The sequence below is a fragment of the Papio anubis genome, chromosome 12 (assembly GCF_008728515.1).
Source record: "Papio anubis isolate 15944 chromosome 12, Panubis1.0, whole genome shotgun sequence".
Taxonomy (NCBI): domain Eukaryota; kingdom Metazoa; phylum Chordata; class Mammalia; order Primates; family Cercopithecidae; genus Papio; species Papio anubis.
In genome coordinates, this window is record NC_044987.1 from 65,686,505 (window position 1) to 65,712,921 (window position 26,417).

Below are 26,417 nucleotides of genomic sequence, written 5' to 3' on the forward strand. Positions count from 1 at the left end.
CCGCCCACCGCCACGGAGGCCCCGCCCACCCCTACCGCATCGGCACGCCCCTCCCCAACGCCCCAACCTCCTGGGCACTTTGCCTCTTTGGTGCTGCTGGGGAGCCGGCGGGCCGGATCCCGGATCTCGGATCCCGGATCTCCGCCAGCTGCCTCCGGCTCCGGGAAGGGCGGTGTAGTCGGTCTCAGGGACTGAGATGAGACTCCGTCAAGAAAAGGCAGCTGGGGCAGCAGGGATTTCGGACTCTGGGTGCCTGTCCGGGCCGCCTGCCTCCTGGAGGCGTCCTTTCCGGCTTCCTTGGAGTGCTCCTATGTAATATGCTGGTCTATCGCCTGACCAGGAATACGCAGAAACCGTCTGTACCTTAGCACGATCTCTGGGCGGCAGAAGGGCAGTACCCAGAACTCTGGGAGAAGGAGTTAAGGGGTAGAAAGGTGGGGGATTTGATTAGGCTTTGGTTCAGACCATCCAGCGACTCCCCTTCCTCACACCAAAGACACTGGGCAATTCTCAGAATCATCGCCTTGTGCAAAAAGCAGCCCCAAGTGGAAAATAATTACAACAGTTTACAGGGACTGCGTGGTTATTATGTTCCAGACACAGAACTAGCCACTTTACATATATTATTCAATAGTCAGTAGGTAGCATCTTTTATTGGCCTTATTTTACAATGGAAAAAATAGGGATCTGGCTCCCCAGACATTAGCCCTCATCACTCAGCTAGAAAGTGGGCAGAACCTGGAGTTGAGCCCTGTTTTTAGGCCCTACAACCAGCATTTGGAGTACCTTACATGTTGAAAAATCCCCAGTGGCCCGTGAAGTGGCAGCTCATATGAGGACCACCTTCTTTGCCCCAAAAATCAAGCTCTAGTCAGATGACTGCAGACTGACCAAAGCCCAGAAGACTGCCTGGGAGCTGCAATATCCGTGACAAAGGGCAAACTCAGGCCTGTGAGGATCCCTGCCCTATGGGAATCTGCTGAGTGGGTCATCCCCTTCCTCCAACCTTCCAAAGTTGGGGAGAATCCTGAAAAATTCTAGTTTCCTTGGCCAAAGGGTATTCAGGTGATGACACCTGAGCCCTGACTAAACCAAAGTGCTGTTAGGGAGCTTTCTTGTGACCTCTCCACAAGGTTCAGATTTAGGCTCAACACCTGAGTGCAGCAGGAGCTTTGGGAACTGGCTCAACCTCTTATCCACCTGAGTTCAGCACATAGCACAGGATGCTCCAGTGCTTGTGAAGGAACCCCAGACGGGGATCATGCTTGCAGTTTTGGGCGGGGGCTACTAGACTACCCAAAATGAGGGAACTGGAGTCTATATGACACTATCTTTGGGCGGGGGCTACTACACTACCCAAGATGAGGGAACTGGAGTCTATATGATACTATCTTAAGCCTTAGAGGACTACTTTTCTCAACCCTATACTTCTCCCATGCAGTCAAATTTCTGCTCAAAATAATTCTCAGCTCCTTCTCCAGAGGGCAAAAGTCCTTAACCAGCCTGCAGTCTTCATCTAGCCACTCCCTCTTCATTTTTCATTCCAAGCAGTTCCTCCTAGTTCCTATTCAGAGCCTTCACTATATGCTGGCCTCTCTGCCTGGGATGCTCTTCCCTTTACCCTGCCTGTTTGTCATCTACTCATCCTTCAGGTCTCAGCTTTTTTTTTTTTTTTTTTTTTGAGACAGAGTCCTGCTCTGTTGCCCAGGCTGGAGTGCAGTGGCACAATCTCAGCTCACTGCAAGCTCCACCTCCTGGGTTCACACCATTCTCCTGCCTCAGCTTCCCAAGTAGCTGGAACTACAGGCGCCCACCACCATGCCCAGCTAATTTTTGTATTTTTAGTAGAGATTAGCCAGGATGGTCTCGATCTCCTGACCTCGTGATCCACCCGTCTCGGCCTCCCAAAGTGTTGGGATTACAGGCGTGAGCCACTGCGCACGGCCTGGTCTCAGCTTTCAAACTGACATCCTCATTTCCACCCCAGTCTATGCCAGATGCTCCTCCTTGGTGCTCCCATAGCACTCTGTACTTCTGTATCCTAATGCTTATCACTGTTTTGTAGTTGCCTGGTTACTTGTCTCTTTCACCCAATAGGCCCTAGGCGCTTGGGCAGGGACCGTGTTTTATTCACTGATGTTTCCCCAGGGTCTAACGCAGTGCCTGGCAAATGAAAGCACTCGGTAAATATTTGCTGTATGAATCAATGCATTATGGTCAGCAAACCCAACCCCCTCTGGATCTGGTGCTCTTAAGATCCATAGCTATCTTGGTGCTGGCTAAAGGACAAATAAAACTTTGGCTCCAACTGGGGCTGGGAGAGACGACTGGGCCTTCAAACCATCTCTGAAACCTGTGACTTCAGCTGCCTGGCCCCAGCTCTTGATAGGGTTCTGGTGTATGATTAGACTGAGCATGTTTCCACCCAGGCCACCCTCCTAGAGTCCCCCACAAATTGACCTCGCTGGGCCTGCTTTTATGAAAGGTTTATTCCTAGTGCTAGATCCCAATCTTCTTGGGCTCTAAGCACAATTAAACTGGGTGGGTGGGTGAGGGTAGGCCTATTCAGATGCAAGGCCAGCAATGGGGCTCCCCATTATCCCCACCCCTTTGGTCCCAGTCCCCTTCTCTGCAATGGGCACGCATAGAGGAGAGACAAAGGGTATTAGACGCAACATCATTGGCCCAGGGGAGTCTGAGAAGAGCTGCCATTGGCTGACAGGGCATTTTGAGGCTCTGTCATTGGTCAGGGGGCACACCCCAGTCTGAAGAGTGATGCCATTGGCCAGGGAGTGGTTTTGTCATAGCCGTTGGCTGTGGAGTGGAAGGAAAAGATCTGGGAATGAAGCCCTGTGGCCAGGAAGATAGACAGGGCAACAGCTTCTGGGCCTCCAGGCCCTCTTCCCACCATAGCAATGTGGGCAAAACTGGTGTCAGGCCCCAGCCAGAAAAAGGAGCCCAAACCAGAGGGCAAGTGACAAGGGATGTCCCATGTCCAATCTCCTACACCCTGGGGCTGCCCTTCCCAATGTCCTTCTTGATAGCCAAGGTGGGCTGGGAGCAGCTCACTGCTCCTCTAGCCAGGAGGGTTTCTCAGCTCCTGGAGGCCGAAGCTTGATGTTGAACTGCTGCAGGGTCTGCTCCAGCTGTTTCTGGTTCCCAGCAAAGTAGGCGGACACGGCATTGTGGAAGAGCAGCAGCTGCTTGTGCATCACCTTGATCTGGAGGTCCAGCAGGGTCAGCTAAGGCTGGACTCAGGCGCCCTTTTTGAGGGTCTATGAGCCTGAGCCCAGGCACAGACCAGGGGCACAAGGACTCTGCTCTGATGGTGCTTTTGGGGTAGGGGCTGAACTCTACCCAGGGAGTCAGAGAAGGGTCAGTCTGATGGAAGAGACCTCACTGGATTTGTTGGGCCTAGGGTTTTGGTATCCCAGCTCAGGGGGAGATTTTTCCCAGTTATGTTCCTGGGACCAGCAGCCAAATCCTCCAACAGGAAAGGGCCAGGAATTGGAGGGAGGGTGATCTGGAAAGGCCCAGGGGTTGAGGGGGTAACATTCTACTCCCTAGCTAGGCTGCATTTTGTCATTCAATAATGGGGAGGGTCTGAGGGGAAGGTTAGTGTCACAGATGAAAAGGTGGGCTAGGGTCAAGGGGGTGGGGTAGGCACCTTGTTTTCTTCCAGGAACTTGAGCTTGATGGCCACATCTCCCCGCAGCTTCTCATACTTGTCCCGATGGGCCTGGAAAGTGGCCTGGGCACTCTCGAGTCGACCACGTGTCCCTGCATCCCGGGGGCCTAGGCTCAGCTCCTCTAAGTCTGTTCGGTAGGCATCATATTCCAGCCTGGGAAGGGGGTGATAAAGGCTGGTCTCCACCCCTTTATCCTCAAGACATACTCTCCTTTCCTTCCTGAATTCTTATGCCCCTAATGCCCAAATTTCAACCCATGCCAGCCAACTCCCCAAACCCTAAGCCCTGCCAGTGCCCACACCTGGCAGCCTCATACTGTTTCACAGTCATGAGCGTGTCTTCCATGGTCTTGGTGACCAGTGTGTTGATGCTAGAGACAAAGAAGTTCACAGCTCCTAGCAGTGTTTCCCCATTCTTGCATAGCAGTTTCTGTGTTTCTGCATTGTAGCCAAACTCCTCCTGAGGGCAGAAGGGAGGAACAGACCTTGAATAATACTACCTACCTGACTGGAGCTGTAGAGCCCTTCATTCCCCTCCTCCCTGGGGAGGAAACAGCCAGCAAAACTGGAAGAACCAAGGACTGCCTCCAGCAAAGCTCTTTTAGCTAAAAAGTCAGTGGGGTCACCCTGGGGATACCTGGGGTAGGAATGTGGGTGGTGGGCATTCTTGGATAAGTTCACAAGACTGGAACAGTCTAAGAGCTAGTGTGGCAAGCAGGGCAGGGGCTCTGATTAGGCTTAGCACTGAAGGCATTCTCCCCAATGCAGAGAGGGGTTATTTGTGAAGCACCTAGTGTGCCCCCTCCCCCACCCCCTCCAACTTCTGGACCTCTGTACAAACCCTTAGGCTGCCTCCACAGGTGAGTGCTGCTGGGGGTAGGGCTGGGCCCACCCTGAAGGGGTTCTCCCTGTGGGCTGCAGGAGGGAGGGAGGATGACGAATGACTGCCTGGGAGGGCCCATGCCCAGTTCCCCCACCCTCTTTGGTCTGGGTGAGGCACCTGAAGCTCTGGGGACTTCTGGCTGAGGTCAGCAAAGGCATCACCTAGTGCATGCTGGGTCTGCAGCAGGCTGTAGAGGTGGGCTGTCAGTGCCCGGCCCAGCTGCAGGACACTCTCATACTTGCGCTTCGTCTCACGCAGCAACTCAATCTGCAGCTCTAGCTCCAGGTCCACAGTCCGTGAGCCTCGACCAAATCGTTCTGATAACAGTTGCTTTGTGCACTGATTGGGAAACGGGGCAATAGATCAGAGACCCTGATAGCCTCCTGACACAACAGGTATCTACCCCAACGCCACCCAGGCTCCTACTCTCAGCCACAGATGGGATATTACGATCATGAGGAAAGGGGAAAAAGGTACCCATAATGCGTTTTGGGGAAGTGAGAGGTGCTCAAATCCTACCTTATAGGTGTTGATGCCCCATTTCTTGACGATGTCAAACTTTTCTCCAGCAATGCCCCGAGCCACCTCATCTCCAGGGCCAGCAGGAGTGGTGCTGTGAGATGGATGGCGGCCAGACCCTAAAGGATCAAGTTCTCTGACACCAGCCTCTCTCAGATACACCAGACACCTCTGTGGCCCCACCCATGCTTCTCTCCCAGCACATGAAATTGACTTCCCTGAAGGAGATGCTAGAGACAACTGGATTCTCCTGTTTACTAGGAGGAACTCGGACCTTGCACAGTGATAACCAAATCCTGATATACATATGGCCTCCTTGGAGGCCAGAGGAGGGGTTTGCAGGGAGTTGTTGGTGTATAGGGGCAGAGGAAACAGAAGAAAATACACTGAGTTTGGGGGCAGCAGGAGTCAAGGATGGTGGGTCATGATAACAAGAAACCTGGTTGCATTCTCATGTGGAATCTTAGTGTGAGATTCAGGGCTGTTTGTTCCTCTAAACTTTAGAATCTAAAAATTCTGAAAAGCCTCACAAAGTTCCAACTCAGCCTCAAGCTGTAGAGCGGGGGCATTCCTGTGAAGTAGGTCTTAACTTGACTCAGGTGGTGGCAGGGAAAGGACGAATGAGCCATTTCAGGGGCCAAGTGGCAAAAGGGAAATGGATGGACAATGCTGGGAGTTGCTTTTGGGCTGAGGAGAGTCCATGGGATTCCTACAAGCATAAGTTCCTAAGATCTCCAGACATAATTCAAGCTTTCCTAGACATATCCTATGCTTCCCCAAACCATTCCTGTCCCCTCCTCCACCCAAGCTTCCTGTTTCTGAACATTCATACCTGTGGGGATGAGTCCATCACCAGAGCCCCCATAGCCACCAGACACAATGCTGGTTTCATTGAGGTTGGGTCCTGACACCATCACTTGCTGGAGGTCCTATAGGCCAGAGAAGAGGGGTTGCTTCAGGAACATAGGGACTGCAGAAGCATTTTGGAGGTGGGAACAAGTTTGGATTCAAGCATCATAAAGACACTACACAAGGGAAGTCTGCACAGAATCAAAATGATATGTAAAATTAAGGGAGTCAGATAAGTCAGGGGAAGGCTACTGGAATGGAGGGTGAGAACCCAGGATTTATAAATTGGATTCCTAAATTGAAACAATTAGAAGAATCAAACAGAAGCACCTGCTCCAGCCCATCATCTTCAGGAAGCTGCCTGGCTTCACCGTTCCCGTGGATAGGGATCTCCATTGTGGCTGCCTTCCCTAGGATCCCGTCCGTCATGGCTAGGAAAGGTATTGGAGTAAAACTCTCCACCCCAGCACCCTGCAAAGCCCAACACAGAAGTTCTGGGCACTGGCCAGCACTCTAGAAGAAGGAAGCCTCCTCTGTCATTTCTTTAAAGGCTGTCCCAGGGTTTGAGTGTCCCAGCGTTTGGTCATCATTCCTTTCTTCAGGTATATGTATTTCTCCCCTCCAAAATGCACATTTGTACACAGGCACACCAAAGCACGGTGTCTTCTCACAAGCCCCCAACCTCACCAGGCCTCTGGTGATTATTCTACACTCATTCAGTCATTCAGCAGACATTTAGTGAGTGCCTACTCTGTGTCGGCACTATTTGTGACAATGAAAATACAACAGTGAAGAGGGAAAGTATGCTCTCTTAGAACTTATCTCCATGCAGGCGTGTTTATGCTGAGCAGGAGATGGACCCTTTCCAGGGCTCAGGTCTTCACCCCCCATTCAGGTTTGTTCTCCATTGCTTGGCCTTTCTCACTCCTTTAGTGTTTCTTCCCCCTTCCTTCAGGGGGTCTCCCCTCCTCCGTCTCATACAACTCCTCTTCCTCGGGCCCTCCCCACCAGGCCTTAGTTAGATCAGTTGGTGTATGTTCCCAGTCTCTGGCAAAAGCCTGTCTTTACCAGCATATCGGTGATCCCTTCCACAGTCAGTCTCCCAGGTATGTGAGTCCCCGCCCCCACCCCCATACACCTGGACATCAGGTGTGTCCTCATTCTTCCCCAGGGCTCGGGGCATCTTGCCCTCTGGACAGGTTTGTGCGTTCAACTTCCCGTCGCCCAAGCATGTCCCTCTCACCTCGGGCCGGGCCGCTCTTCCCCTCAGGGCGCCAGGCCCGGGCCGCGCGGGGACCTCGGGCTCCAGTTCCCGTCGCGATCCTAGCAGCAGGTCAGGGACTCGGCGGAAGTGACGTCCTCCCCGGGCAGAAGAAGCCGGCCACGTCGCAGATTATAAGGGCGGAAGTGACGTCGCAGCCGGGGCAAGGCGATACTCTAGCTTGGTTCTCGAGAGCAGCGAGAGGTTACTTCCGGGGCGGCACCGAGAAGCTGAAACGGAAGTGGCGTAGAGCATGCGCCGGTGGCGTGATGGAGCAGCAGCAGCAGCAACAGCAACTCAGAAACGTGAGTGAGAACTAAGTCGTTTCGGGGCCAGACGTTCAGCTCGCATTCCTGCACACATCGCGGAAACCCCATAGAGCCAGGGATCTGAGGGCTGGAAACTTCGGGTTATGGTGCGCGGGCCTGGGAAACTTTGGGCGGCGCGACCTTGAGTAGAAGTGTGGGGCACATATCGCTGAGTTCGTGGTCCCGGTTTTCTCCCAGCTGCGTGACTTCTTGTTGGTCTACAATCGGATGACAGAACTCTGCTTCCAGCGTTGTGTGCCCAGCTTGCACCACCGAGCTCTGGACGCTGAGGAGGTGGGGAACTGTGTAAGGAGGTTACGCTGCAAACAGAGTTTAGCGGTAGACTGCTTCCCTCCTCACCCCACTTCCCCTACCTCTGGTCCTGGCCTTCCCAGACCCTCACCCCTAGGCTGTGCATGGGGAAGGAAGGAGGCGGGCCCGACAGGACACCTTTGTCCTCCGCTTAAACCCTATCTTCCTTCTAGGAGGCCTGTCTGCACAGCTGTGCTGGGAAGCTGATCCATTCCAACCACCGCCTCATGGCCGCTTACGTGCAGCTCATGCCTGCCCTGGTACAGCGCCGCATCGCAGACTACGAGGCTGTCTCGGCTGTGCCAGGCGTTGCTGCTGAGCAGCCTGGGGTCTCTCCATCAGGCAGCTAGCCATCCCCAACCCCAGGAGGGAAGGCCCTGGATGGACCCTCAGATTGAAGGACCCAGTGGACCGTAGGGTTGGTGAATCCTAAACGGAGATAATTCGAGGTTGCCTGAAAACTGGCTGTCCTTGCTCCTTTTCCTGGAGCCAATATACTCGCTTTTTACTCTGTTTGATTTATATTCCGGGCAAGGAAGCTTTGCATACTTTATTGGCATAATCCTTTGTTCTGTCATTTAGCCATATCTGCTGGCTTCAGCCCTGGCAGCTGATAAGTTGTCTTCTATATGTAGAAGGAAAACCTGAGTATTTGCAGGCATCTGGTTAAAGCAGGGTCTGTGTGTACAATTTTAAAATGAGTAATATGTCAGGCTTTATCTTAGTTTACAACAAAACTACGAGTAAGTGGTATTAGCCTCACTAAATAGATGAGGAAGCAAGATTCCAGAATGTACCAGAAGGCCATTTGATACAACAGGAGAGTGGTTCCTGCCCATATGACAGAAAATGGGAGCTCTGTCTAGTTGTCCTTAAGTCTGACTGACTTCAATGGCTTATAACCGTGAACCAAGTATTTGTTGGTTCATAACTGTTGTTTTGTGAACTATGTCTTATATGTCTAGAATTCTGCTGGATCTAGGGAAAGGAGAAGCTGTCGAAGTACAACGGATCAAAAAACCACAGGGCTTTTGGGCACTGTCTCCTTGAGAAGTTAGTGGCCACAGAAGAGAGATGAAACCTGTAAGAAGTCTGGAGTCTTGGAACTTCAGCCATTTCCCCAGGTTGTTACTTTCTTAGTATGTACAGTCTTCTCAGGATGAGCAGTAAAACCTTTGAACCAAGGTCTGTGTGCTTGTCTTACGGGCAATCGGGAAGGGAGAAAGTTGGGGACCGTATTCTGCAATACAGCCAAATCTGAGGAAGAGAAACTGAAGGGAGAAGTAGATGGCAATGGTTATGATAAAAAGGATAAAACGAAATCTTCGGGACATCCTTAATGCTACCTTAATGTTTCACTGCTTGTCTAGAATCTCCTAATTCCAGCTTTCCATCATCTGCCCCACATTGGTCTCATTGAGTACATTCTGTGATTTCTAATTCCAGCCTCTCCGTTCTTTTCTCATTATTGCCTCCCCCGCCCCCCAACTTTGTGTAATTTACTTCTGTATTCAGCAACCTGAATAGCATATCATTCCATCACCCCATTTTCTTGCCACCCTTGGCCATCTTTTTGTATCATTCCACTTATTCTGTCTTTGCTATTTCTGCTAGAAAAAAAACAGTTGTGTAATGAATGCCACTAAATATTCAAGGCCTCCAACCTCGACCTAGTCCTCACACCAGCACGCACCTTTATGGGTTCCTGGTCCATTTCCTTCTCTAATTACCATGACAGTTATTTTACACCTTCACAGCTGTCTTTAATCCCATACCCCTCATCAGGTGACCCTGTTTCCTGTTTTAGAGGAATTGAAGCTCTTAGACATTGGTTTCCACAGTAATAATTTTAAAACTTCTTACAACTACCCACAAAGCAGATGTTCTATCCTATCTACAGAGCAGAAAATTGAAATTCTCAAGTAGGGTATTAAAGTGCAAATCTGACTTTAAAGTCCATGTTCATTTTAACACACCAGGCTGCCTCTTAAGATAGTATTTATTGAGCACCCACTTTGTGTAGGTTCTGATTTTGGTAGATGTCATGCTTTATCTTAATCTTTACCACAACTATAAGTAAGAGGTATTAGCCTCACTTAACAGATCAGGAAGCAAGAATTCAGAATGTGCCAGAAGGCCCTTTTATACACAGTTTCTTTTTTTTTGAGACAGTCTCGCTCTGTTGCCTAGGCTGGAGTGCATTGGCGCGATCTAGGCTCACCACGACCTCTGCCACCCGGGTTCAAGCAATTCTCCTGCCTCAGCCTCCCAAGTAGCTGGGATTACAGGCATGTGCCACCACTAATTTTTTTGTATTTTTAGTAGAGATGGGGTTTCACTATATTGGTCAGGCTGGTCTTGAACTCCTGACCTTATGATCCGCCCACCTCAGCCTCCCAAAGTGCTGGGATTACAGGCATGAGCCACTGCTGCCGGCCTATACAAATTGTCTTATTGAGAAAAGTGGTTCCAATCATGTTTTTTGCCCCATTTAGCTGCCATCTCTTGAACAGAGATGTTAGGAAGGTAAAAGTTGCTGACCAGGACCTTACCCACTGAGTGGCATTCTGTCCTTGGGAAATATAAATGCAAGTAAAACAGGTTTGAACTTCTTAACTTCCAGAAGACAGGAGGATGGGACCTGTGATACTGTGCTGCTGGTGAGAGCCCTTCCACATCAACATGTGTGTGTATCCTTGGAATCAACTTCCATTGTGAATTATCTGTGCTCTTGTCCTTCCATGTCACATAATAGTAATTGCTAAAAAAGAGCTAGGAGCATAGATCTGTCTGACTCTAAAGCCTTTGCTCTTTGAACTTTGAGAGCTTCTGTCTGTACTTAACCTGCCTCTAGGCATGAAAAAACAAGTGTCCCTCAGTCTGACCTCTCTCTTAATCCCTTTCTTAAAATGTCAATCTCTTGCCCTGGTTCTTTCCTGTTTCTAAAAATGTTTAATGTTCAGGAGAAAAACTTTATTCCTACCACTCTGCCTTCCATAACCTGGTCCTCAGGTCTTGCCATAAAGTGATAGCCATTGGCATAATGGGAGCAATGTGATATTCCAAGCACAGCACTAAAGAATAGATGTTGACAAGTTTTATCATATTATCATAAACATAAACATTGGAGATACTTTGGTGTTCTTGCCATTGTGACTTCAGAACTGCCCACTCCTTTGCAAAGCCTCATTCTTTTGAGGCTGTTCATCCATACAACCCTCTCATTACTTGTCTGCCACTCTCATTTAGTACTACTCTGCTGCTACTTTACTCTAAATAGCTAGCCCTTGGTCTTCCTATCCACTCCTTGATATTTTAACATTTACATAGACACTTTATTTGGTGTTTTGTCTCTTAGTTATTTGGCCCAATCTCTGATGATTTCCACTCTGTCTTGGCCACTCACTCCGTTTGTCATGTCTTGGCCATTATCATCACCACAAACTGCTCTATCTTCAAAATACTTGCACCTTATTTATTGACCATATTCCTTCCACTTGGTTTATTGAACTATTCCATCATTCTCTGATTTCACTGCAACCAATGCTTCTACTTTGCATTAGTACCTTCCTTCTTTAGATTGCTGTATAGCTTAAACTAGTGGTTTTCGTGCAATAGGTTGAATTTCCTTGCCTTTCATCTCTTTTTGAACCCTTAAATAAAGGGAAACTTATCTCTGCCTGCATTTGGACAGCTAAATGCCACCCAAGGAAACAACTGTGGAGAAATTTATATCACTATGAATCCATGGTTATCAGCTTCAAATGTAGTCTCAGCCCCATAGTCCTAGATTTTTCTAGTCATTTTAACTTTTCCCTGCAATAACTGTCTCAAACCAACATTCTTAAATCTCTTGTCACTCCCCTGCACCATTATCTTCACGTTATGCAAGTAACTGTTTCTTACCTCATAGACAAAAGTAGAAGGTATCGGTAATTCTCTCAACATCCTCCAACTTACTTACCCACACATATGCATCATTGTTTCTCTTGTCTAAACAAGGCAAGCATACCTCTGTCTAAGGCCAGTGCTTATTCCTGTTCTCAGAATCTTAGTCCTTCCCTCTTGGTGGATCTTTGACTTCCACTTTACTGAATTCTTCTCATCAGTGTTTAAACATGCTAAAGACTCCCCTGTTAATAAACCACTTCATATCTCATTTCCCCTCCAGTTATGCTTCCATCTTTTCTACTTTACAGTTAAACTTCTCAAAACAGATAGTTTGGGCCTCTCCATATTACGAGTCATTTTCCATTTGCATTCCTCAACCCAGTCCATTTTGACTTCTACAACCCTCATTCTATTGAAATGGTTCTTACCAAGGTCACCTTGGTGATCACCTTCCTATCGGTGAATCCAGTGGTTATTTCCCAGTCCTCACTACCTCACTTTTCAGTAGCATTTGGTATAATTTTCTAGTTTCTTATCATTGGTACTCTTCCACTGGTGTCTTATTGTACTGTCATGGTTTTACTACTACCTCTTTGACCACAGCTGCCTAGCCTCCTTTGCAGGCTCATCCTCCTCCCAGCCTTTAAATCTAAAAGTTTTTCTAGGTCCTGTTCTTCTCAGTCTAATTTTCCTAGGACAGTTTCTTCCCCACTCTGAACTTCAGTTACTGGTAACTTCCAGATCTCCTCCAAGCTGTTTGACATCTCCACTTAAGTATCTCAAAAACATCCCAAATTCAACATATTTCCTAATAAACTATCCTATGCCTGGTACTTATCCAGTTGGAGAAGATAGAAGGCATTTCCCTTTTTCTCCTATCACTCAATTGCCAAATCTTATGAGTTTACATTTCTAAATATCCCTGGATTCTCACTACCTCTCTCCACCCTCACCGTAATCTCCCACCAGGATTACTGCAGTTGCTGCGCTTCCGATACATACTTTGTATCCCTTCAATCTTTTCTTCACTCAAGCCATACAATAAAAACTAATGCTTAATCTTTGTAATAGCTTCCCATTCTTAGGATAAAAACTGAGATTCTAAATATGACCTACAAAGGCCTACATGATCCAGCCTCTGTCTACTTCCAGCTTTATCTTATCAGTAACAATGGACTGTCAATACTATTGCTGAATTTATTTAAATCACACTTCACTCTTTCCTTCTGTGCTGTAGCCACACTGGCCTTCTTTCGCTTCCTCTAAATTGTCATATGCTGTTTCATCTCAAGGCCTTTGTATGTGCTGTTTCCTGGCTTACAATGCTTTCTGCCTTTATCTACTCATTCTTGAGATCCTAGTTACTATTTCCTCAGATAACTCTTCCCCAGACTCCAGCTCCCATAATTCCTCATGCTTTTGGTATATCACACTTTTTTCAATATATTTTTCAAATTTTACTTTGAATGATGTTAATTACAGCATTTGAAGGGGAGGATCTAAATTCACACAAAATGGAAGACTCTAAAATACACCCATTAAACTGCTAAAAAATAAATTGAGTGGTGAGAATACAACAGAAGTCCAATTTAGATTCTGAGTGTTATCACCATGTGATTCTTCCAAGCTTATATCTGGAACTCGTGGAAGCTATTTCATATTCTGGTGGAAGGGCACAAAACCACGGCATGGGAAGGAATTAAGTCCTGAATTATTGGCTTCATCACATCTACCCTCTTTACCCCAGAATGGCACAAAACAAACAGTTACCACACCCTGCAGACATTTTGGTGTAAAAGAGGTGATGATTAACTGGGGTGGAAAGATCACGAAGATCTGTCTAAAAGAGTCTCTTTCAAGTGAGTTTGCACACACCATCAAGCAACAAGCCTATCATTAATTAGGGTTAGGAAACCAAGGTTCAATTCTCAGGAAGTCACAATTTCATTCATTTACTCAATATGAATTTACAAAATGCCTACATATTACCAACTTCCACGTACAGTCATTTCTAGATAAAAAAGAAAACTGGCTTCTGAGGAGGGGCCACCAAGTTGCCTCTCCAAGTCTATAGCTGAAAGGACGTTTTTTGGAATTGGGTTTCTTCTCTATCTCTGAAAGGGTAACATTTTAAAACTGAATTATCTTTAGCCTGGAAATCTAACATACTTAGCCTGGAAGTCTAACATTTAGCAATGCTTGCATCCCAAGCATACAGTAAAAGATACACTAAATTCTAAAGGTAGCTCTGCTGCAAAATAATGTAAAAATAAATAATTGTACAGTATTTATGCTCGAAATTTCAGTTCCAGACCTAGTGTGTAACCACCGGCATTGTTATTCTTGCCATTCAGGACAGCTGACAGTGTCATTTTGATACCTAGCTTTAGGGTCTCAGTGTATTCTAAACCTATTAGGCGAGAGTTGTTCACTTAGCCAAGAAGGAGGTGTCAGAGTTGATCAGATACTTGGGTATTCCAAAGTGAGTGTTTGTATTAGTCCGTTTTCACACTGCTGGTAAAGATATACCTGAGAATGGGTATTTTATAAAGAAAAAGATTTAATGGGCTCACAGTTCCACGTGGCTGGAGAGGCCTCACCATTGTGGTGGAAGGCAAAAGTCACATCTTACATGGTGGTAGGCAGGAGAGAAAATGAGAGCCAAGTGAGAGGAGTTTCCCCTAATAAAACCATCAGATCTCGTGAGACATTCACTACCATGAGAACGGTATGGGGAAACTGCCCCCATGATTCAGTTATCTCCCACCAGGTCCCTCCCACAACACATGGGAATTATGGGAACCATAATTCAAGATTAGATTTGGGTGGGGACACAGACAAACTGTATCAGTGTTACTGTTTCCTGCTGTCCAGGTAAAATTGACAGTGATCTCCAACTTGTTATTTACCTTCTGGTAAATGGAGCCACCAAACTGTCCCATTTTCACATTAGTATGAAGTTGGAGTTCATCAGACTTGTAGCCAACCGCAAAGTTGCTCTGGGTCACTCAGGATTTTGCAGCCTCAAAATTTATCTGGTAGCTAGCCAGCCACCCTTGTAACCCAGCACCAGAGCGCCCCAGATTGAAGGCCGAGCGATGTCAAAATCCAGGTTACAGTCCAGGTTGATGTGCTCCTGCTTGTACCTGGTGTTGATGTTAGCATTTTCCCCCAGTGTTAGGTGACAAGGATGAATCGAGGGTCAGCTTCAGTCCACTTGCAAGATGATCTTCCACAGTAATCTCAGTCCTAGTGTTGTGTGTTTCACTTCATGAACATCAGGCCATATTCAGTCCATCTGTACTTGGTCTTCAGACTGCCTTGGTGAATTTCAGTGTTGGTTGAGCCTAAGCTTACAAATTCCAATGCATTCTCAGATTTTGTTTTCAAATCAAGTTTTATTAGGCCATATCCATAGCCCTTAGTGAAGACATTCCTGGCAGATTTGCCAAGATTGGCATACTTGGGTGGCACAGTCATCTTCTGCTCAGAGGTGGTGGTGGCAGGCTTGGCGGCAGCTATGACAGGGGCTTCATTGGGGAGGCATGGAGCAAAGCAAGCAGCCGGTGTGTAGTGCTTTTAATGGTGTTTCATTATATACCTCATAAAGTCAGAGTCCATGACTGTATTGCTCACCATTGTATCCTTATCACAGTGCTTGGCATATAATGTGTGCTCAACAAATATTTGTTGAATGAACATCTTTGAATCTCCTCCCAGCTCAATTTACTATTAATATAACTAAGAGAAAGGCTTTTTATCAGAAGAGACAGAAGTGAACCTGCACATCTAACCTTTGATGTTATGTCAATGATTTAAAGATGTTTTACACCCAAAATCTCGGTAGGTGGTATCTTCTACACTTAATAAAGTCACAGATCAGTCAACATCTAAAAGACCCCATCTGGAGCAAATCACTCTGCCATTCTAGTTTCCATAGTTTCCATCTAATTTCTAAGTCCTATAGTTCTGCTTAAATATCTCTTGAACCCTTTTCCTTCTCTCCATCTTCATTGTTATTACCTTAACCAAAGTTTTATCAGCTCTTCTTTTTTTTTTTTTTTAGGTGGAGTCTCGCTCTGCCCAGGCTAGTGTGCAATGATGCTATCTTAGCTCACTGCAACCTCTGCCTCGCCTTGCAAGTCTCCTGCCTCAGCCTCCCAAGCAGCTGGGATTACAGGTGCCCATCATCACACCCAGCTACTTTTTGTATTTTTAGTAGAGATGGGGTTTCACCATGTTAGTCAGGCTGGTCTCAAACTCCTGACAGGTTATCCACCTGCCTCGGCTTCCCAAAGTGCTGGGATTACAGGTGTGAGCCACTGCACCTGGCCCCTTAAAATTTTATCAGCTCTTACACAGATTACAGCAGCAGTCTCCTAACAGCTTTTGTTGTTGTTACACTTTAACATTTTTTTAATTTAATTTTTAAAAAAGGAGTCCCTCCAGCTCCAGCACAGAGATACAGGCTCAACAGAGTGCTTCCTAATAGCTTTTTGTCTTGAGTCTGGACCCCTTTTGATTAGTTAGGAATTAGCTTAGTTACATGTAATAGAGATTCTATTTTTCCTTTTCTGGGTATGCCCCACATTCATCATATATTCACATATTCCATAGATATTTGAGTGACTGGTTTTACCAGTTTTAGCATAAGCCCTGCAGATACAGAGCTGAACAAGAACATTCAATCCGTGTTCTCTTGGAACTTAACGTAGTTATGTGAAGGTTAATATAGGACCAGTAATCACAACTGTGATGAATGTTATAAAGAAGAAATGTATCTTGTAATGGAAACATACAGTAGTGCAAACTTTTTCTGTTTGAGGGATGAAGGAGAGCTTCACTGGAAGTGATTTTGAAGCTGAAACCCAAAGGATGAATTAAAATTAACCAGACAGGCCTGTCATGGTGACTCACACCTATAATCCCAGCACTTTGGGAGGCCAAGGCGGGAGGATTGCTTGAGCCCAGGAGTTTGAGAGCAGCCTGGGGAACATAGACCCCATATCTACAAAAAAAAAAAAAAAATTACAAAACCCAAAATATACTGGGCATGGTGGCACATGCCTCTAGTCCCAGCTACTTAGGAGACTGAGGTGTGAGGATTGCTTGACCTCGGGAGATTTGAGGCTACAGTGAGCCGTGGTCACCTCACTGCCCTCCAGCCTGGATGGCAGAGCAAGACCCTGTCTCAAAATAATAAAACAAACCAGACAAAAGACAGGGAGAAGGTCTGTCTTCCTTTCCTTCAAGTCTTTGCTCAGATGTCACCTTTTTATTAAGGCTTACTCTGATTATCCTATTTAAATGGTAGCCCATACTCCCCTTAGACATTCCTGATTCCCTTTGCTTTGTTTTTTTCCATAGCACATATCACTTCTCACATGCTATGTAAGTTTATTCATTTTATTCTTTTTTTTTTTTTTTTTTTTTTTGAGATGAAGTCTCGCTCTGTTGCCCAGACTGGAGTACAGTGGCTTGATCTCGGCTCACTACAACCTCCATCTCCCAGGTTCAAGCGATTCTCCTGCCTTAGCCTCCCAAGTAGCTGGGACTACAGGCACCCATCACCACACCCAGCTAGTTTTTTGTATTTTTAGCAGAGATGAGGTTTCACCATGTTAGCCAGAATGGTCTCAATCTCCTGACCTTGTGATCTGCCTGCCTCAGCCTTCCAAAGTGTCATTTTATTCTTTATTATCTGTCTCTCCCACTGGAATGTAAGCTCTGTAACTCAGGAATTTTTGTCACTGTTTCTGTTTTGTACACTGATATAACTGAACATTGTTTTGTACACTGATATAACCAAACACTGAAAACAGTGCCTGATGCAGTTGATACTTAGTAAGTATTTGTTGAGTGAAAGGAAGCAAGAAAGAATAGTCCCAGAACAAATGTATAGAACTTGCCTTTAGAGAGAAAAAAAGCATCTCTAATTGGTAACAGGAAGGAGGGAGGAATGGATAAGAGCAGATCTAAATGTTTTTAAAATTTGGCATTTGGAGATTGCGAGAATTCCTTTTATTTTATTTTATTTATTTTATTTAATCTTATTATTTTATTTTATTTTATTTTATTTTATTTTATTTTATTTTGAGACAGAATCTCACTCTGTCGCCCAGGCTGGAGCGCAGTGGCGCCATCTCTGCTCACTGCAAGCTCCGCCTCCCAGGTTCACACCATTCTCCTGCCTCAGCCTCCTGAGTAGCTAGAACTACAGGCACCGGCCACCATGCCCGGCTAATTTTTTGTATTTTTAGTAGAGATGGGGTTTCACTGTGTTAGCCAGGATGGTCTCGATCTCCTGACCTCATGATCCGCCTGCCTCGGCCTCCCAAAGTGCTGGGATTACAGGTGTGAGCCACCACACCCGGCCCTGAGAATTCCTTTTAAATAGCATGTGATGGTTAGTTTTGTGTGTCAACTTGGCTAGGCTATAGTACCCAGTTATTTAATCAAACACTAATTTGGGTGTTACTGTGAAGGCATTTTTATAGGTATGGCTAACATCTACACTTAGTTGACTTTAAATAAAGGAGATTACTCTTGATAATGTGGGTCAGTTGAAAGCCTTCAGAGTAAAACTGAGGTTTCCCAGAGAAGAAGAAATTCTGCCTCAAGACTCCAGCATCAGGCCAGGTGCAGTGGTTCACACTTGTAATCCGAATGCTTTGGGAGGCCAAGATGGAAAGATTGCTTGAGTTCAGGAGTTCAAGGTTTCACTGAGCTATGATCTGCACTCCGGCCTGGGCAACAGAGTGAGGTTTTGTCTCTAAAAAAGTAAAAATTTAAAAAAATTAAGAGGAAAAAATAAGGCTGCATCATTAACTTCTGCATGAGTTTCTATCATGCCAGCCTGCCCTACAGATTTTGGACACTTACCAGCCCCCACACATGTGTTAGCCAATTTCTTAAAATATATCTCTTTATATGAATGCATATTATTGATTCTGCTTCTCTGGAGAATGCTGATTGATAATACAGCATCTCCTTTTTTCAAATAGAAGATAAAGTCATCATCTGAGAATAAAGCAGAAGGAAATGGAAGATGAGAGAGTACAAGAGGTTTGAAATACTCATTGCCCAGAATGGAGGAGTGAACTGACAAAAGAAACAGAGTTTTAGGCAGTGTTGAGGGTTCAGCAGAGCTTACTGAACAGAAATCCTTTCTGTCTTTGTCTGAAGAGCTTTGATTTTGTTTTGTTGTTGTTGTTTTTGTTTTTTGAGACAGGGTCTTGCCCTGTCGCTCAGGCTGGAGTGCAGTGGTGTGATCACGGCTCACTGCAGCTTTAACCTCCTGGGCTCAAGTGATCCTTCTACCTCAGTCTCCCAAAGTTTTGGGATTACAGGAATGAGCCACTGCACCCACCTTTTTCTTGTTTCAGGCCTATTGTGACTCAGGTACTCCTCCTTGCCCTTTTATGAAAGAGTTGTCCATGCTCTTTATTCATGCCCTCACTGAATCCTTTGTCTTGTTCACGGTTATGTCAAAATGAATAACAATCAAACACTTAACAATTATATCAAATGTCAACTACTTACCAGGCTCTATTCTAAAGCATTTTGTGTGCATTAATTCACTTAATCCTCACAACAATACTATAAGGTAGACATTATTATCTTCATTTTCAAAAAGTGAAACTGAGGTAAAATATCCCATGACTAGTAAGTGATGAAGTTAGGATTTCAATCCAGGCAGTCTGATTCCAGAGCCTATCTTCTTACTCACAAATGAAGATTGTTATACATTCATGTATTTTTTTCCACGAATATTTTCTGATCACGTACTCATGGTGCCTAGTATAGGAGCTGGGGATAGAGTAGGCAGCAATCAGAATCTCTGCTACCATGGAGCTTATGTTTCTAGTTAGGGGAAATAGGAAATAAATAAGTGTTTATATGAAATGGTAATAAGTGCTATGGAGAGAAGTAATGCAGATAAAGAGGATAAGAATGTTGGGGAGAGAGTTGCTATTTTCTGTTGGGCAGTTAGGGAAGAACTCACTAATAAGGTGACATTTGAGCAGAGAATTAAAATGAAAGAGTAAGCCTTGAGAGCATCTTGAAGAAGTGTTCACTCTTCTACTGTTCAACTAGTTGTGTAAGCCACTAGTGGTCCCCTAGTATCCACTGTCTCCCTCTTTCTTTACGAAAAGAACCTCTAAATTTTCTTTTGGCATATGACCACTGAAAATAAAGATTAGATTTTGTAGCTTTCCTTACAGCTAGGTTTGGTCATGTGATTGATGTATGCAGTTGCCAGGCTGTGCCCTTAAAAGAAAGGGTATGCCTTCTCCTTTCCTTTTCTCTCCATCTCACTAGTTGGGATGGGACCCGGCACATGGTGGTAAATTACTTTGGACTTTAAAGATGAGAACTACTTCCTTCGAGAAGGCAGAACAACTAAAGGCTACCATGTTAGCCTCAGAGTATTTATATTTGGATGGTTATATGAGAGAAAAAACCTATCATGTTTAAGCCATGATATTTTGGGTCTTTTTATTACAGCATTTGTGTGGTAGGTAGAAGTTTTAGATCGGTGTCCCCAACCCCCAGGCCACAGACTGGTACCAGTCATGGCCTGTTTGGAACCAGGCTACATAGCAGGAGGTGAGTGGTGGGTGAGCAAATGAAGCTTCATCTGTATTTACAGCCACTCTCCATCACTCACATTATTACCTGAGCTCTGCCTCTTGTCAGATCAGTGGTGGCATTAGATTCTCATAGGAGCATGAACCCTATTGTGAATGGCACATGCTAGGTGGCATGCTCCTTATGAGAATCTAATGCCTGATGATCTGTCACTGTCTCCCATCACCCCCAGATGGGATTATCTAGTTGCAGGAAAACAAGCTCAGGGCTCCCAATGATTCTATATTATGGTGAGTTGTATAATTATTATATATTACAATGCAATAATAAAATAAGTAAAGCTCACAATAAATGTAATGCATTTGAATCATCCCAAAACCATTAACCCCTCCCCTGGTCTGTGGAAAAATTGTCTTCCACTACACTGGTCCATGGTGCCAAAAAGGTTGGGGACCACTGTCTCTGAGATTTCCTGCTCTCTAGTATATATCTCCCTAGTATATCCTGCATATTCCATGGGACTGTGAATATGACAAATTTTACTTACGTGATTAGATTATAATATATGGCATAGTTGACTGTAAGAGCGATTGTCTGGGTGGGCCTGATCTAATCACATGAGCCACATGAGCCCTTTAAAAGCAGAGTGTTTTCTTTATGGTTACAGAAGGGGACATCAGAAAAGTGTGAAGCATAAGAAGGGTTTGAGGCACTATTGTTGGCTTGAAAATGGAGGAACCACATGTCAAGGAAGACAGGTGGCCCCTAGGACCTGAGAGTGGCTCCTGGCTAATGGCCATGAAGAAAACAGGGACATCAGTCTTACAACTGCAAGGAACCGAATCTTGCCAACAACCATAAGAGCTTGGAAGGGGATACCCCCACACCCCCCACCCGCTAGAGCCACCAGATGAGTAGCCCGGTCAACATCTTGACTTCAGGCTTATGATACCCTGAGCAGAGAATCCAGTCAAGTCATGCTGGACATCTGATCTACAGAACTGTGAGATACTAAGTAGCTGTTGTTTTTAAGCTGCTTAGTTTGTTATAACTTGTTACGCAGCTCCAGAAAACTTGTGTATTAGTGAGGGTTCTCCAGAGAAACAGAACTGATAGGCTGAGAAGTCCCACAATCTGCTGTCTACAAACTAGAGAACCAGGAAATCTGGTGGTGTAATTCAGTCCAAGTTTGAAGGCCTGAGAAGCAGGAGCACTGATGTCCATGGACTGAAGGTGAATGTCTCAGCTAAAACAGCAAATCCACCAGCTGTCTGTTTAAATTCTGTTTAGGCAACAGATTGTACAATGTCCATCCACATTGGTGAGGATGATCTTTACTTAGTCTACCTATTCAAATATTAATCTCTTCCAGGAATACCCTCAAAGACACACCCAGAAATAATGCTTTACCAGCTATCTGAGCATCTCTTAGCTCAGTCAAGTTGACAAATAAAATGAACCATCACGGCCAGGCATGATAGCTCGCACCTGTAATCCCAGCACTTTAGGGGGCTGAGGTGGGAGGATTGCTAGAGGCCAGGGCTCGAGACCAGCCTGGGCAACATAGTGAGACCCTGTCTCTACAAAAAAATAACAATCATAACTTGTGTATCTCCAAACTGATACATAAGCAGACAGCACAGCATGTGTGTAGTCTGTGAGGTGGGAGTATGTCTGGTGTGATGCAGGCACAGCGGTAGTAGAGTGTGAATATGGAGAGAGAAGGCTATAGAGGTAGCAGGCAGTTATCAGCAATTTGTAGGCCATGATAGGACTTTGGCCTTCAGTTGAAGGAATTAGATAAGGGGGCATTAGTGAGCTTTGAGCAGAGGAGTCATAGGATCGGCCTATATTTGAAAAGGATCACTGGCTGCTCTAAAAAGAATAGATTATAGGGGCAATGATGAGAAGCATGAGAAGGGTTTGAGGCAAGGAGAACAGTTCGAAGGCTGTGGAAAACCCAGGTGAGAAATGATAGCAGCATAGACCAAGGTTGTCATACTTAAGATGGTGGGAAATAGTTGGATTCTGGATATATTCCGAAGGTACAACCAACAGAATTTCCTGAAGGATTACTTATGTGGGGGGAGAGAGAGAGAGAGAGAGAGAGAGAGAGAGAGAGAGAGAGAGAGAGAGAAAGAAAGAGAAAGAGGGGTAGAGAAGGGGTTTGGAAGAGGTCTCAAAGCTGACTCCAGGGTTTTGATGTAAGAAACCAGAAAGGATGGATTTGCCATTGACTGAGGTGGGAAAGACAGTGAAAGAAGCAGCATTTCTTTGGTGGGGAGAGGGTGGTTAGGAGCCTGCTTTTGGACATTTTAAGTTTGAGATACCTATAAGCTCTCAAGTGGAGACATTAAGTAGGCAGTTGGATATACTAATCTGGATTTCAGAGGAGAGGTGGGGCTGAATTTGTTTTTTTTTATTTTAATCATTCACTTTTTTTTTTTTTTTTTTTTTTTTTGAGACGGAGTCTCACTCAGTTGCTCAGGCTGGAGTGCAGTGGGGCAATCTCACCTTCCGGGTTCACGCCATTCTCCTGCCTCAGCCTCCCGGAGTAACTGGGACTATAGGTGCCCGCCACCACGCCCGGCTAATTTTTTTGTATTTTTAGTGGAGATGGGGTTTCACCGTGTTAGCCAGGATGGTCTCGATCTCCTGACCTCGTGATCCACCCGCCTCGGCCTCCCGGAGTGCTGGGATTACAGGTGTGAGCCACCGCGCCCGGCCTCATTCAACTTAATTTTTAAAAATCAGCCCCTCCATAAGCTCTCCCCCCAAAAATCCCTCCCCCTGTGCCAAATAGATGTTGAACTCCTTGAGATCAAGAATTTTGTTTTATTCGGGCTTCTTGTGGGGAGGTGGGATAGGGTAGATGGATACGTTGGGGGTGAGGATGGGGAAGTACCAAAGACATACCAAAGACCTGGCACTAGTTTAGACACTGTATAGATATAAACACCTGCTTATGACACCCTCTGGATTGCTAGTCTCCTGAGTCAGTTGTGCTGCACGTTCAGACCCGGCCTGGTCCCCTGCAGGTCCCTGTCCCAGGCAAGCCTCAGCCCACAGGTTCGGCCTGATTCGGCCCCTCCTGGCTCGGGCTCTCCCCTTTCGGCCCCGCCCATATCGGACCCTGGCCCCTCCTCTTTCTGGCTTCCCCGGATGCTCCTGGTAAAGACTCAGTCCTTCTGGGATCTTGTAACGGTTCTAACTGCTGGGTGCGGGTGGAGTTGCGGGGTGAGTCCTCGGCTCGGGATCCGTTTCTCTTTGTTCCCCAGGATCCGCTCTCGCCCCTGCGCTCAGGACCCCCTCCCACAGAGTCCGCCTCGTCTTCCCCGCCTTCCCAGCCCCCCTCCTTTGCCCCTTCTTAACGTCTTCCCCTACCCGCATCCTGACCGTCATTTGCCGTGCCTGCTCCTTGGCTTTCTGTCTTCACGACCTCCTTAGCCTGTGGGCGAAGACGTCATGGGACTGGGGCTTTGCTGCCTCTGAGTGACGACCTGTTAACCCGTTTTTCAGGCGATCGCCAGCTGGAGTGCAGATTTCCTGCTGTGACTGAGGTTCAGAGTGAGCTCTGTCGGTGTGTCAGTTTGCCTTTTCAGGTGATTGCACGTGTGTGTGCCAGTCTCTCCGTGTATGGGTGGCTATGATTAGGGTGAGCCTCGGACTGGAACTCAAGTCTAAGTTCATTCACTGCTTCAGCAGGCACTCTTCCATGAAACCTCATCAGAAGATCGGGCTCTCTTCCCTTGCCTTGCCTCCTAAATCCCCTAGGCCAGGTGAGGGGGACAGGGTATTGGGAGGTAAGAAGGAGCTCTTCTGCCAGGAGGGTTCTCACCTCTTTCTTAGGCCTGCTCCTTACCAGAGTCTTTGGGGAAGCAGTAGGGAGGGCCTGAGGGTCTCAGGAAAGGCTCTCTGCTGGTCTGGCTCTGCTCTGTAGCTCCATCTATTTCCCTGTCCCAGGTCTTTTCTTCCTCCTAACCCCATTGACTCTGACCATCCCCTGCCCAGAACCTGAGGTCCCTTCTCTGGCCCCTCTCCTGGGCTGGCCCATGCAGGTGAGGCCCGGCATCTGGCATCCTGGAACTGGCAGTTGGAGCCTGAGCTGTGGGCAAGGTCACTTCGGCAGCAGTTGAATGCCCAGCTCCTCATGGTCCCAGAGGAGAAGAGGGTAGGTTTGTCTTCTGATGAGACATCATCTGATGCCCTTAAGTCTTGGCACTCCATATGTGTCTTGGACAGCAAAGAAGAGCCCTTGGCCCGTCAGCAGAAACAGAGGCAGTTCGTGAAGCCAGCGACTGAGTCAGAGCAGCCCACAGTGCTGGAACTCCTGCTAGCTGAGCTCCGAACTCTGTTCTCAGCTGTGTTGCAGGACAGTAGCCCTGCAGCTTGGCACTATCTGCATGCAGTACTGGGTCTGCTGCCTCCATATCGTGAGTTGCTAGTTGGCCACCTTGATTTGCTGCCCTTCCTGGAGCAGCTGTACTGCTGGGCACCCTGGGTCCAAACCCACCTCCATCTGGACCTGCTAGGTGCCATTAACCAAGCCTTTCCTCCAGACAGCTCTTTGTTAGACAGTGCTTCCCATGCTGACTGCTGTCCCCAGAAGCAGAGGCTCCATCACAGGCCCCCATGCCCAGCTTGCCCTTTTGTGCAGGCCCGGTGGAGTAGGCAGCAAGTAAAGGAGGAGCTGGCCACCTGGCTACGACCATTGACACTACCCGAGCTACAGCACTGCCTGGGCATTGTTGGTGCTCAGGTGGCCCTAGAAGAGGCTGTGTGGCTGGATGGACTTAGTCTCCTTCCCTTGGCACTGGCAACGGACATCCCTGTACAGTATGAAAGCAGTGACACTGACAATGCAGAGGAGGAGCCTGTTGGAAGAAAAGAGACCAGGTAAGTGAGGGACTCAGTCTAGGGCTTTGAGCAGAGGAGAAAAAGGAGCTGTTTTATGGGTGCCTGTAGGGTGACTTGGAAATTTAGATCCAGCTCTCTGTTGATCATAGGGATTAACCCAACTCCACGCAAAGCTAGTGTGAGGCTACTTTCCTCTTCCTTTTTCTCTGCAAAATAAACCCAGTGGTGTTAGTGTTAATCCCCATGGAGAAATACAGAAATTAATGAAAATCAGAAGTCAGCTATGAGGCAGCCAAAGCTTTAGAATAACAGCTTCACTTTTCAGTTTCCAGGCTTCTTTCTTAGATGATGCCAGAAGTCTCCTTAATTCTTTTTCTGTAATTCATTCATAATCACTTAACATTGCCCAGGCCTACCGTGAGTTGATTCCTGGATGCTGGGTCTTTCCCTCAAGGTACCCCTAGGGAATGCATGTCTGAGTGTCCTTACCACATGTATGTGAGTTAAAACAGCTCCAAGGCAGAGTGGAGTTGGCAGCACTACTGGATAGAATTTCATTTTGACCCTTCCAGAGTCTTCTTGTCCTGCCAATGTGGGCACCCTGGCCCCTTGAGTGATATTTTTTTCTTTTGTTTCTTTTTTTTTTTTGAGATGGAGTCTCACTCTGTTGCCCAGGCTGGTGTGCAATGGTGTGGTCTCGGCTCACTGCAACCTCCACCTCCCGGGTTCAAGTGATTCTCCTGCCTCAGCCTCCTGAATAGCTGGGACTACAGGCATGTGCCACCATACTCAGCTAATTTTTGTATTTTTAGTAGAGACGGAGTTTCACTATGTTGGCCAGGCTGGTCTCGAATTCCTGACCTCATAATCCGCCCACCTCTGCCTCCCAAAGTGCTGGGATTACAGGCGTAAGTCACTGCGCCCAGCCCTGTTTTTTTCTTTTTAAAAATATCTGGCTGGCAGAGCTCTCTACAGGATTTCAGAATGCTTACAGAGACCTTCTCTTCTCAGCATTCTTTAACTGTAGATTTTTTTTTTTTTTGAAACAGTCTCACTCTGTCGCCCAGGCTAGAGTGCAGTGGCCTGATCTTGGCTCACTGCAACCTCTGCCTCACAGGTTCAAGTGATTCTTTTGCCTCAGCCTCCCGAGTAGCTGGGATTACAGGCTCATGCCACCATGCCCAGCTAATTTTTGTATTTTGGGTAGAGACAGTGTTTCGCCATGTTGGCCAGGCTAGGTTTCCAACTCCTGGTCTC

At 46.6% G+C, this 26,417-nt stretch overlaps 3 protein-coding genes and 1 pseudogene across 37 annotated transcripts in view; 2 read left to right on the forward strand and 2 right to left on the reverse strand.

Moving 5' to 3' along the window:
- Window positions 1-135: 135 nt before the first annotated feature.
- Window positions 136-7,427, reverse strand: ARFIP2 (ADP ribosylation factor interacting protein 2). 5 transcript variants are annotated; one of them, XM_017948684.3, is made up of 8 exons: window positions 7,183-7,289; window positions 6,270-6,410; window positions 5,923-6,019; window positions 5,091-5,209; window positions 4,689-4,910; window positions 3,991-4,148; window positions 3,668-3,842; window positions 136-406 (listed from the first exon to the last, which is right to left on the reverse strand). In XM_017948684.3, the coding sequence occupies exons 2-8, from the start codon at window positions 6,366-6,368 to the stop codon at window positions 365-367; spliced, it is 912 nt and encodes a 303-aa protein (XP_017804173.1). In that variant the 5' UTR covers window positions 6,369-6,410; window positions 7,183-7,289; the 3' UTR covers window positions 136-364. The 5 variants fall into 5 exon arrangements, with proteins under 5 accessions (XP_017804173.1, XP_003910340.1, XP_003910339.2 ...); XM_003910291.2 differs by lacking the exon at window positions 136-406 and adding an exon at window positions 2,472-3,221 and having other exon boundaries at window positions 6,270-6,370; window positions 7,183-7,427; XM_003910290.3 differs by lacking the exon at window positions 136-406 and adding an exon at window positions 2,472-3,221.
- TIMM10B (translocase of inner mitochondrial membrane 10B) lies at window positions 7,391-24,477 on the forward strand. Of its 5 annotated transcripts, XR_002517102.2 has the most exons (5): window positions 7,391-7,505; window positions 7,707-7,802; window positions 7,994-8,238; window positions 23,823-23,905; window positions 24,362-24,477. XR_002517102.2 is itself a non-coding variant. In XM_003910294.3 (3 exons), exons 1-3 carry the CDS (start codon window positions 7,470-7,472, stop codon window positions 8,168-8,170), a joined length of 309 nt encoding a protein of 102 aa, XP_003910343.1. In that variant the 5' UTR covers window positions 7,391-7,469; the 3' UTR covers window positions 8,171-9,004. The 5 variants fall into 5 exon arrangements, 3 of the variants coding, with proteins under 3 accessions (XP_003910343.1, XP_009184987.1, XP_009184988.1); XR_637504.2 differs by lacking the exons at window positions 23,823-23,905; window positions 24,362-24,477 and adding an exon at window positions 8,786-9,004; XM_003910294.3 differs by lacking the exons at window positions 23,823-23,905; window positions 24,362-24,477 and having other exon boundaries at window positions 7,994-9,004.
- The window catches only part of DNHD1 (dynein heavy chain domain 1), a 92,547-nt gene continuing 74,349 nt past the window's right edge, over window positions 8,220-26,417 (forward strand). For 23 of the 26 annotated variants that reach the window (XR_002517100.2, XR_002517099.2, XR_002517101.2 and 20 more), the window contains exons 1-2: window positions 23,928-24,082; window positions 24,362-25,199. Coding sequence is in view for 23 of the 26 variants with exons in the window: in XM_021926152.2 (XP_021781844.2) it covers window positions 23,950-24,082; window positions 24,362-25,199 (971 nt within the window). In the remaining 3 variants the exon portion in view is untranslated. Of the gene's footprint in view, window positions 8,239-22,974; window positions 23,906-23,927; window positions 25,200-26,417 lie in introns of those variants that run through there. The other 3 variants (XM_031653261.1, XM_021926153.2, XM_031653262.1) reach the window with 3 other exon arrangements.
- Window positions 13,538-16,509, reverse strand: LOC101010792 (annotated as a pseudogene). Its single transcript, XR_004177468.1, has 2 exons — window positions 14,569-16,509; window positions 13,538-14,222 (listed from the first exon to the last, which is right to left on the reverse strand). The product of XR_004177468.1 is annotated as a voltage-dependent anion-selective channel protein 1-like (transcript).

What these genes read in the sequence shown, in the direction of transcription:
- ARFIP2 (XM_003910291.2), bottom strand. Translation starts at nt 6,368, where the DNA reads ATGACGGACGGGATCCTAGGGAAGGCAGCCACAATGGAGATCCCTATC. An exon ending in AAGATGATGGGCTGGAGCAG is followed by an intron (nt 6,020 to 6,269) that starts GTGCTTCTGTTT and finishes TCTGGCCTATAG; the next exon opens with GACCTCCAGCAAGTGATGGT. An exon ending in AGTTCCTGGAAGAAAACAAG is followed by an intron (nt 3,222 to 3,667) that starts GTGCCTACCCCA and finishes CTGGACCTCCAG; the next exon opens with ATCAAGGTGATGCACAAGCA.
- TIMM10B (XM_009186723.3), top strand. Translation starts at nt 7,470, where the DNA reads ATGGAGCAGCAGCAGCAGCAACAGCAACTCAGAAAC. An exon ending in AGCAACAGCAACTCAGAAAC is followed by an intron (nt 7,506 to 7,706) that starts GTGAGTGAGAAC and finishes GTTTTCTCCCAG; the next exon opens with CTGCGTGACTTCTTGTTGGT. An exon ending in CTGAGGAGGTGGGGAACTGT is followed by an intron (nt 7,815 to 7,993) that starts GTAAGGAGGTTA and finishes TCTTCCTTCTAG; the next exon opens with GAGGCCTGTCTGCACAGCTG.